This window comes from Eriocheir sinensis, chromosome 28, assembly GCF_024679095.1.
Source record: "Eriocheir sinensis breed Jianghai 21 chromosome 28, ASM2467909v1, whole genome shotgun sequence".
NCBI classification, from domain to species: domain Eukaryota; kingdom Metazoa; phylum Arthropoda; class Malacostraca; order Decapoda; family Varunidae; genus Eriocheir; species Eriocheir sinensis.
Genome location: NC_066536.1, coordinates 9,013,564 through 9,025,405, shown reverse-complemented (window position 1 = coordinate 9,025,405; position 11,842 = coordinate 9,013,564). Strand labels below are relative to the sequence as shown.

The following is an 11,842-nucleotide window of genomic DNA, read 5'->3' as shown; positions in this document are numbered from 1 at the left end:
ATCTTTCCTTCTTCTTTCTCCTTTCTTCGCCCTGCTCCTCCTCCGTGTCCGGTGTGGGAACCTGATTCAAGATTCAAACTGTATTCCATCACGTGAGGCGCGTCGGGCGGGCTGACGCGGGGAGGCCGGCAGCGGGTCCTCCGGCAGCGCTATTAGCTATCGCCGGATGGATAAAAAGCTGCTTATCTAGTGTGCCTGCCAGGGCCATTTGTATCTCAATAAGGTGATGCTCAGACACGCTTTTTGCCGATCCACCCAAGCAGCAGAAGCAGGAGTAGAAGCAGCAGCAGCAAGCGGAAGTGACTGAGCTTTCACTAGTTTGAATTTCTCTCTCTCTCTCTCTCTCTCTCTCTCTCTCTCTCTCTCTCTCTCTCTCTCTCTCTCTCTCTCTCTCTCTCTCTCTCTCTCTCTCTCTCTCTCTCTCTCTCTCTCTCTCTCTCTCTCTCTCTCTCTCTCTCTCTCTCTCTCTCTCTCTCTCTCTCTCTCTCTCTCTCTCTCTCTCTCTCTCTCTCTCTCTCTCTCTCTCTCTCTCTCTCTCTCTCCCACATATTTCTTCTCATTACCTTCCCGTATCCTCCTATTCCACACTTTCCCACATCATTCCTTAGCAACTTCCTCCCATTCCTCTCTCCCTTTTACAGTCCAACGCTTTACCTTTTCCCGCCAACACTAACACCATATATACCTTCGCCTTCCAATATACTGACTTGGCTCGCTGCGTGCATGCCTCCGTGCCCCCCTCGCTCCTGTCAGCACTGTAGGACACGGCATGGATTACTTCCTGAGCTGGATACACGTGCTTTTGGGCCCGAACACGGTGAGCGGCGGTCCATCAACAACCATCGACCTAGTGAACGATTCTCTAACCCGTTCCCGGACACACCGACTTCTAAAATGGTGTGTCTGAGCGGTTATTCTTTAAGTTTTCGACGGCTTGCTGTAATGCTGATGGAAAGACAACTGTTACACTCACTCAACGGATACACGTGTTGTTTAGTGCAAGGAAACATGACAGGCTTAACTGGTGTGCCTCTATAGTTCTTCCTCTTATTTACCGCAAAGACGCTACTACACTCTTCGGATAAACGTGTTATTTAGAGAGTATGGAAACATGGAAAGCTGAAATAGCGTGCGTGCATAGTTGTTCCTTATGTGTATTATGAGTCGAGGGATGTTGAAGAAAGTATCATCAAGAGAGGTCAAATTGCACACCTACCACCACCACCACCACTACTTACTAACGCTTCCTTGCTGTGCCGTAGAGCATGCAGGAAGCACTGACCCTTGAACTCATATGTTTCGGGAGTTGTTCCTTTCCTGTATGCTTGTTCAGGCAATGCAGGGTAGCCAGGTGTTGTAGAGGAAAAGGAAAGATGCAGAAATTATTAGTATTACTCAATTTATGCTAACTGATTAACATGTTCTGTATAGTAAGGGAGCATTGACCTTTGTGCTGGCACGTTACAGATGTTTAATTTCTTCGCTTCAAGTTTGTACGGAAGTGAGTTCTCCTAAGGCAATGCAGGGTAGCCAGGTGTTGTAGAGGAAAAGGAAAGATGCAGAAATTATCAGTATGACTCGATTTATGCTAACTGATTAACATGTTCTTTATAGTAAGGGGACATTGACCTTTGTGCTGGCAAGTTACAGATGTTTAATTTCTTCGCTGCAAGCTTGTACGGAAGTGAGGACTCCTAAAAGATACACTGGAGGAAAGGATACACACACACACACACACACACACACACACACACACACACACACACACACACACACACACACACACACCATCAGCATCACTCTATATATACCGACTACCGAATTCCCTGTTGTACATATATAACGAAGCACCGACCTCTGAACTGCATGGCGCGTCTCCTGACAGTCATTCCTTCACACAGTAAGTGCGTAGGAAATGCAGGGAATCTAAATGTAATAACGGAGTAAAGGGAAAGATCCACGCTTTTTACAACTTTCTGAAGGGTATTCTCGACATGTCTGGGGCGAGGAGTTCTTTCCTTCCCTCTCTTTGCCCCGCTTTTCCCCGCTCTCTCACCTGTCCGCCGCAGCCTCCGCATCCCGTCTCTCTATCACGTCCTCATCTTTTCATTGCCTCCCTCTTCAGGCCCTACCGTAGTATTTTTTGGCAATATTCCCATGCAGGCTCTCGTCTTTTACCTTGCTATCTCCTCCCCTCTTCCCGTTCGCACCATTCAGTTCCCTCAATATCCACCCCTTCCCTACCTACCACTTCCTCTCCTTCCCGAGCCACTCCCCTCCGTCTCCATTTCCTCCCCTGCCAAGCACACACAGAGGTCTTGGGAGTAAATGATGCTTTGCGAGGGAAGATGATGGCAATCGCACCTTCTTGATACTTCCTTGATACCGCAGTGTGCAGGAGATGGTCTGCAGCCCCATTATCCGCCGCTCCTCTCGCTGCGGCCACACGGAGCCTTTCTTCTTCCCCAATATAGTGCACTTTTCATTTTCATTCTCCCTTGGATCTGAAATGTGTGTGTGTGGGGGGAGGGGGGGATTCTGTGTGTGTGTGTGTGTGTGTGTGTGTGTGTGTGTGTGTGTGTGTGTGTGTGTGTGTGTGTGTGTGTGTGTGTGTTATTTGTACACACACACACACACACACACACACACACATGTAACAGTATTGACAAACAGTTTCTTCGTTCAAGGCTTAGAATTATCCGAGGTGATACAATACTTCTCAGTCTCTAAATATACGTTGAGTATTATTATATTTTCTTTTGTGTGTCAGCGCGCTTAGGTCATATTAATTTTAACGCCTATTCATTTACTCTCATTTTTAACAGTTAACAATATGAAGCATGATGGTGAGGGAGAGCAGCAGGAGGAGGAGGATGCAGGGTCGTCGCGGTCTTGTCGTGGTGTGTTTCCGAGGCGGGCACAATACTGGTCAGCGGCAGCATTTGTTGGGAGTGTGAGTGACGGCTGGGAGAGGCGGGAGGGGAGGGACGACGGAGGCTGCGGCTGAGGGAGAGTGGCGGGGAGAGCGGCGGCAGGAAGGAAAGAAAGCAAGCCGCGTGAGGGGAGACAGGAGGAGCCTCTCATTGTCATGGGCGTTGTGATGTTCATGCTGCGGGGAATAAGGGAAAGGATTAACAAGTGCAGGATATGGAGAGCGGGTGCGGGATATGGACGCTGTTTAATAATGGACCTATGTATAACGTATGTATATCGTGTTACCTCTATACAGCAGGTGACCGGTGGCTGTTGCGAGACGTGACGTTCCCACAGGTGTCGTAACGAAGGGGAGCGGAGAGGCAGCGTCACCAGGTGTGCATGTGGAGCTCTTGGGAAAGTGGGGCGGCAAAGATCTGGTCAGTAAATGATGGGAATAGACTAATGAAAGATAAAGCAACACATGGGACTCGGCAAGATATATGGCGCATCTTGCAGGGTTGTTTACCTCCGAAGGTTGACCATTTTATCCGGAGGAGGAGAAGGAGGAGGAGGAGCACGAAGAAGATGAAGAAGAGAAAGAGCATTAATATGATGGTAATGGTTAATTTGAGATGAAAGAAGTAAAAAAAGCGTCTGCAAAGGAAAAGACTAAAAGAATGAAGAAGTTTAATATGCCCAGACCCACATACACACCCCTACACCCACCCTCCCTGTCTACATCCACGTACTCAAACCCTTCATCCTCCCCCTTGTCCTCGCTGACCCCCATCACACACTCACATGCACTCACTCTACCCCCTACTGCCCTGCTTCCTCCTCCTCCTCCTCCGTCGTAGTGCTACCAGACACGCTTAGAGGTTCGTGGATCGGCTCCTTCCTATAATTTAACCTCTATATTTTGTGTGGAGGAGGAGGAAGAGGAGGTAGAGTAGGAGGAGGAAAAAAAAAAAAAGTCCATGATTTTGTGTCGTTCACCCTCACCATCATCACCACCACGATCATCACCATCACCACCACGAGCAACGGAAAACATTGATGCTTGACATTACTCGAAAAACATTGGCGACGATGTATATGGAGAGAGAGAGAGAGAGAGAGAGAGAGAGAGAGAGAGATTTATGTGGTTGGAGAGTATTAGAAAAGAAGAAAGTGAAGTTTGTGTTCACGTCCGGGTCTTGTTCACTGTGGTCAGATGTTGAGCATGAACGGTGTTGAATATGTAAGGGAGGGCGGCGGTGGTGGTGGTGGTGGCGGTGATGGTGGTGGTGGAGGTGGTGGCGGTGGTTGTGGGTGACGAGACATGGTAGCTTCAGGCAGTCTTTTTGCGCGTCGCGGGGGTGGGGAAAAAGTACCTCGAGTGACATATTCTTTTGGTAATGGTAGATAATGAGAATTCTACCTGGCGATGAAAGTACAGGTAGGGATGACTCGCCCTTTGCTACCATGAAAGACGTTCGTAATGGTAGTAATGGTAGTGCTTCCCTTCCCTTCATTTCCTATGGTGGTAGCTGAGTTATGGTTATTGTTATTACTACTTGTTTTTATTAATGCTACCTGACCTAATAATGATGAGAGTGTGTGTGTGTGTGTGTGTGTGTGTGTGTGTGTGTGTGTGGTGCGAACGTTAGCAGAAAAATAATATAAAGGAAGTGGGAACCTAATTTTTTGAGTGATACTGTTGAATAGCGTCGAGTTCCTTTACCTTCACCCTCCTCTTCCTCTTCCTCCTTTCTTCTCCTCCTCTCATTTATCATCCTTTTTCCCTTCCATCCCATTTCCTCCTTCCCTTCTTGCGTTTCAGTCTCATACCCTATCCCTTCTTTCTCCCTTTTCCCACCGCCTGCTTGCTTTCTCTCTCTCTCTCTCTCTCTCTCTCTCTCTCTCTCTCTCTCTCTCTCTCTCTCTCTCTCTCTCTCTCTCTCTCTCTCTCTCTCTCTCTCTCTCTCTCTCTTGAGATGAGAGAGAGAGAGAGAGAGCAGAGAGCATTAATTCACGAAGGCCATCCCCTCTCCCTCTCCCTCTCCCTCCCTCCTTCCCTCCCTCCACTTCCACAACCAGAATGACAGCTGCCAAAACCACCTTCGCCGCCAGCCCGTTTCTCCTACAATGGACGAGCCTCGCTGCGGAGTCAACTTTTCGCGCGTTAAACAAAGGTATCGTTCAATGCTTTTCCTCCCACGGCTGCTGGATGGCTGATTGGCTGACTGACTGACTGGCTGGCTGAGTAGATGGTTGGTTGGGTGACTGACTTGTTGGTTGGATTACCGACTGGCTTGCTTTTTGCTTGTATTACTGATTGGTTTGTTGACTGACTTACTGACTGGCTGGCTGGTTGGTTGACTGACTGGCTGACTTGTACTATGTTAGATTACTGGCTGGCTGAATGCTAATTGGTTCACTGACTGGGTGGATTGATTGATGGCTGGCTGACTAGTGATATGTCTGCGTTTTCCTTTTATCCTCTGCACCTGTTTGTTAGTCTTCCTTGTTTTCGAGGGAATGATCTCTTTCTCTATAGCTGGCTGACGAACGGACTGGCTGAATGGATGGCTGGGTGACTGGCCTCTGAGACGTCTGTGTTTTCCTTTTATCTGTTTCTGTTTGTCCTTTTTCTTGTACTCGAGGGTTGGGTCTCTCTCTCTCTCTCTCTCTCTCTCTCTCTCTCTCTCTCTCTCTCTCTCTCTCTCTCTCTCTCTCTCTCTCTCTCTCTCTCTCTCTCTCTCTCTCTCTCTCTCTCTCTCTCTCTCTCTCTCTCTCTCTTTTTTTTTTTGCTCCCTTCGTGCCCGTCGTTTGTGCATGTACCCGAGAGTCCGCTCTGTTCTTGGCGAGGTCACGAAGGAAATATATCAAGCCGGAGGTGTTGATGGGGCTGATGGGGACGTTGGGGCGAGGCGTGTAAAGCATTATCGCCGGGGGCACGCACATCAAGGCGTGACTGATGAATGGAAGAGAGGAGGAGTTAATGTAATTAGCAAATGGTAAAAAGGTAATTTTCTCAGGCAGACCACTTCAAAGGGGTACAAAGTGACTCAGCTCGTCTCGAGGGCGAATTGTTGCTCGAGTCTTTGTTGACGTACTGACCGGCTCTCCTCCTCCTCCACCTCCTCCTCCCCCTCCCCTTCTTTTCTCTTCTTTCACCCGTCTCCGCCCCTACCAGAGTCCGTACCCTCCTTACTGATGTCCGTACCCTCCATACCTCCGCCCTGCACCCTCGCCCGTACCTCACTCCTTTTCTCCCTCCCTCTCTATGTTACGTACCCTTACCGGCCCTTCCCGTCCCTCCCCTGCTTCCCCTCCCCTTCCCTCCCCCTCCACAGCCACCTGCCACCCCGCCGCTCCCATAGCCCCACCGCCACCACCACCACCAACATTTGTACACCATCTGCTACTTTTTCGACTCAGGTTTCTACGCGCATTAGTAGTGTACTGATGGAAAATAATTATTATTTCAACATGCAACGATTTCCGTAACAGTACACTACCACGACCACTAAATCCACTACTCCCATTACTACCATCACCACTACCATCGCCGTCGCCACCATGCATGCGTCAGGGTGTGTGTATGATATGCCATCAGCGTAAACTCGTGCACTCGTATACAGCCAGCAAGCAGGCCGTTCCGTGTTATCCGCTGCGTTCCAATGAGCCAGTCGGCCACATATTGGTGAGTCTATGTACAGACGTAGACGCTGCGAAGGCACATTACCCTCCCGTATCCAGTCCGATCTAGCTGTGTCCATGCAGACCCCGGCCATCACATGCACACTAATCACACCCGCCACATACACAAGAAGGTGACACAAATGATTTCTATTCCCTGACATCGACAGTCGCATTTACAGACACTTACTGAAAGACACACTGTTCCTTGTAGTGTTAAAGACAAGTACAGACACATAATTATATTGCATATCGACTCATAGAGACACACAGATACGACCATTCGCATACATACCCCCACAGTAGCTACCCACAGACAAAACAATCGCTTTCATACATCCACAGCAGCCACAGACATACACAAGCAAAAGCCACATACAGACACAGAGCAATGCTCACCCACGTACAGACAGACACATCAGAGCCAATCATTTATCCCCACATGCAATCAACTCAACCACATCTCTTTTCATCCTAAGCATTTTCTCCCATATTCAGCCACACTCATCCACGTAAGTCATCAGACAGCCACACAACACGACACAGCACGCACCCACATCCCGCCTCATTTTTTTTACTTATCCTCATCCAATCCATCCTCATTCAGCCTCATCCAACAACATTCACCCGCAAAGAGCTACAGCAGGCACATCCATCCACTTTCACCCATACAAACCACACACACACTAAGAGCCATATCAGTCACAGCCATGCACTTAGAACCACGTCCTTCGCATCAATCCACCCACACGAACCACCCAGAGAGTCCCACTAACAGCACACACACAGTAACACACCCAGCGACGCCACCATCACCGTATACTTCGGCTTGACCTCCCTCCCATTATTACCATAAGAGTCACTGCAGCACTTAAGACCTCCATCAACCCCCATCTTCTTCCCCCTCCTCCTCGTCCTCGTCCTCCTCCTCCTCCTCCTCCTCCTCCACTTCCCCTTCCACCACCACCACCCCTCGCTGCCACTCCATCACCTGCCTCCTATTCCTCCTTCCCCCCCCCTCTCTCTCTCTCTCTCTCTCTCTCTCTCTCTCTCTCTCTCTCTCTCTCTCTCTCTCTCTCTCTCTCTCTCTCTCTCTCTCTCTCTCTCTCTCTCTCTCTCTCTCTCTCTCTCTCTCTCTCTCTCTCTCTCTCTCTCTCTCTCTCTCTCTCTCTCTCTCTCTCTCTCTCTCTCTCTCTCTCTCTCTCTCTCAACCCCTTACCCCCTCCCACCTTTTCTCACCTTCATCATTATTTGTTACCTCCCTCTACTCCTCTCCCTCTTTCACCCCCATCACTGCATACCTCAACCACCACCACCACCATCACCACCACCATCACCATCACTACCCTCCCACCTCCATTTCCTCCCACATTGCATTATCGCTCTCCTCCCCCTTCATTTCGTTCCCTTCCTCCTCCTCTATCTTTCTTCTACTCTCCCTCCTCCCTCCTCCCCCACCCACTCTCCCATCCACCCACCATCACCACCACCTCTTCCTCCTCTTTGCACCCAGTGACATCACCACCAGCACCAGCATCACCACCACCACCACCACAGAACCTCCACTATTTTTCCTATCTCCTCTTCTTTCTCTTCTTTTTCGTCATCATTTTTTTTTTACCTCATCCTCTTCTTTTCTGTATTTTTCTTTTCCTCCTCATTCCTTTTTCTTCATGTCTTTGTTCTTGTTATTCTTGTTCTTCCCTTCCTCGTCCTCGTCATCATTATCATCATCGTCATCAGCCGTCTCACCGTGCCACACAATGCAGGCAGGCAGGAGGTTTGACTCGTTCTTTCCGCCAGTGTGTGCCGCCGCCTAGTCTTCCTCCTGTCTGAGCCACGTGGCCGCACCTGGAGGTTACGAGGCGGGGCTGTAATTTGCTGACGCCGACGAGAACCCTGTAGCACACACACACACACACACACACACACACACACACACACACAGGCAGAGCAATAGAGGTGGGTGGGTGGGGGGGTTTGGAGGTGGGGGCGTCTCCTGTCTCGGCCTCTCGGGGGAACCTCAGGCCAGCCACACAAAAGGGAAAGCGTCAACACTCGACAAACGGAGAGATACACAAAGCAGCGCGTCAAACACCTGCTAACGACCCCGACAACTTCAACAGCTAAACAAATACGAGAAATAATGCATAATGGAAGTAAAGGAACGGTAATGTCCCTTGGGTTAGTGGGTTCATTTTCTCCACTCGTACACTCTGCGGCTTACATAAAGGGACAAAGGGGGCTCGCTGTACTGTGCTTATGGGTCAGTATCCGCTTCCCTAAAAGTCCACGGCCCCTTTCCCCGGTCTTGTGTTCCGCATTCCTGGTGTCAGTTGGGCTATAAATCGTCTCGTATTTGGGTCCGCGTGAAGGTAGATGCGGCGAGTATGGGACCCTTGCGGTGACAATCTAAGTGTTTACGTATAAGGAGGTGCTGTTGCCGTATGTGTGTGGCGAGGGGAAGGGGTGGGGGTTGCAGGGGGTACTTTGAGGACACACACACGGAGTACACGACGACAATAATGATGTAGAAGTGTTAAAAATGTATGTAAAGCTATGCCCGTTACGTCCATATACAGAAGGATCACCGGCCATAAACACAAGCAGATCGGGTAAAATCACAAGTACTCGGGTAACAAAAACACGGACTCCGCCACAACCCAAAGCCGTCTACTTAGAATACCAAAATACTCGTAAGAAAAAAGGACAGTTGAAACATGTCGATTGAAAGGTAATACACAAATAGATCAAATAAAATCATAAGTATACTCCGGTAATATAAACACGGACTCCACCACAACCCAAAGCCGTCCACTTAAAGCACACACACACAAAAAAAAAAGACAATCGAAACACGTTGACCGAAAGATAAATACTCGTTTGTTTAGAATTCCAAACCCGATTTTTTCCCTTCCCCATGTCAGTTATTGATGGCCGTAAATATTTAGCAAAAATTGTTCTTTAATGTAATAATTCTCATTTTGAATAATAAACTGAGATACTTTTAGTCATTTTGCTCCTGAATAGGATAAAGAGAATCCAGAATATTATCTCTTTTAGCGCTGATGATGTCAAAGGGATCCCGACTTTTTATTATTTACTGAGCGTCGGGATTGAAGAATTTTGCCATATTATCGGACCCTTTCTCAGCCGTAATGGAACGTGATGCAATTAAAAGCGGAGTGCTGCCGTCCCTCATTCTACTCGATATATAAACACCCATAAAAAAGAATAGAGTGAACGCTATTAAAAAAGATCGACAAACAAATAGTGCGTGAATGAAGTATAACGGGGGAAAAAAATTGAGAGAATTATTTGCGTAAAAGGATAATGAAAACAAAATGAACGACGGGAACGTGAAATATCAAACCGTGTAGCGTTGATGTGTAAACTTAAGTGGATTATTGTAACACCCAACTTCCTGACGCCCAGCACCCGACACCCAGCACCCGACACCCAGCACCCGACACCCAGCACCCAACACCCAGCACCCGACACCCAGCACCCCGAACACCCAGCACCCCGAACACCCAGCACCCGACACCCAGCACCCGACACCCAGCACCCCGAACACCCAGCACCCCGAACACCCAGCACCCCGAACACCCAGCACCCGACACCCAGCACCCCGAACACCCAGCACCCGACACCCAGCACCCCGAACACCCAGCACCCCGAACACCCAGCACCCGACACCCAGCACCCGACACTAAGCACCAGACACCCAGCACCCGACACCCAGCACCCCGAACACCCAGCACCCCGAACACCCAGCACCCCGAACACCCAGCACCCGACACCCAGCACCCGACACCCAGCACCCCGAACACCCAGCACCCCGAACACCCAGCACCCGACACGCAGCACCCCGAACACCCAGCACCTGACCCAGCACCTGAACACACAGCACCCCGAACACCCAGCACCCCGAACACCCAGCACCCGACACCCAGCACCCTGAACACCCAGCACCCCGAACACCCAGCACCCCGAACACCCAGCACCCGACACCCAGCACCCCGAACACCCAGCACCCGACACCCAGCACCCCGAACACCCAGCACCCCGAACACCCAGCACCCCGAACACCCAGCACCCCGAACACCCAGCACCCCGAACACCCAGCACCCCGAACACCCAGCACCCCGAACACCCAGCACCCGAACACCCAGCACCCCAGACACCCAGCACCCCAGACACCCAGCACCTGAACACCCAGCACCCCAGACACCCAGCACCCAGCACCCCAGCACCTGAACACCCAGCACCTGAACACCCAGCACCTTTTGAACACCCAGCACCCAGACACCCAGCACCCTGAACACCCAGCACCCCGAACACCCAGCACCCCAGACACCCAGCACCCTGAACACCCAGCACCCAGACACCCAGCACCCGACACCCAGCACCCCGAACTCCCAGCACCCCGAACACCCAGCACCCCGAACACCCAGCACCCCGAACACCCAGCACCCCGAACACCCAGCACCCCGAACACCCAGCACCTGACACCCAGCACCCCGAACACCCAGCACCTGACACCCAGCACCCCGAACACCCAGCACCTGACACCCAGCACCCCGAACACCCAGCACCTGACACCCAGCACCCCGAACACCCAGCACCCCGAACACCCAGCACCTGACACCCAGCACCCCAGACACCCAGCACCTGACACCCAGCACCCCAGACACCCAGCACCCTGAACACCCAGCACCCTGAACACCCAGCACCCCGAACACCCAGCACCTGAACACCCAGCACCTGAACACCCAGCACCTGACACCCAGCACCCCGAACACCCAGCACCTGACACCCAGCACCTGACACCCAGCACCCCAGACACCCAGCACCCCAGACACCCAGCACCCCAGACACCCAGCACCTGACACCCAGCACCCTGAACACCTTTTGCACCCAGACACCCAGCACCCCAGACACCCAGCACCCCTGAACACAGCACCCCAGACACCCAGCACCCGACACCCAGCACCCCAGCACCTGACACCCAGCACCTGAACACCCAGCACCCCGAACACCTAGCACCCGACACCCAGCACCCCGAACACCCTGCACCCCGAACACCCAGCACCTGACACCCAGCACCCCGAACACCCAGCACCCGACACCCAGCACCCCGAACACCCAGCACCCCGAACACCCAGCACCCGACACCCAGCACCCCGCACACCCCGCACCCCGAACACCCCGCACCCGACACCCACCACCCCGAAACACC

The 11,842-nt window shown here is 51.4% G+C and overlaps 1 protein-coding gene across 1 annotated transcript in view; it reads left to right on the top strand.

The window, feature by feature from the left end:
• Positions 1 to 11,309, top strand: part of LOC127004701 (proteoglycan 4-like) — a 12,378-nt gene extending 1,069 nt beyond the window's left edge. Inside the window, exons 3-5 of the mRNA XM_050872791.1 lie at positions 7,099 to 7,112; positions 10,036 to 10,743; positions 10,839 to 11,309. Coding sequence (XP_050728748.1) covers positions 7,099 to 7,112; positions 10,036 to 10,743; positions 10,839 to 11,309 — 1,193 coding nt within the window. The remainder of the gene's footprint in view (positions 1 to 7,098; positions 7,113 to 10,035; positions 10,744 to 10,838) is intronic.
• Positions 11,310 to 11,842: the final 533 nt, after the last annotated feature.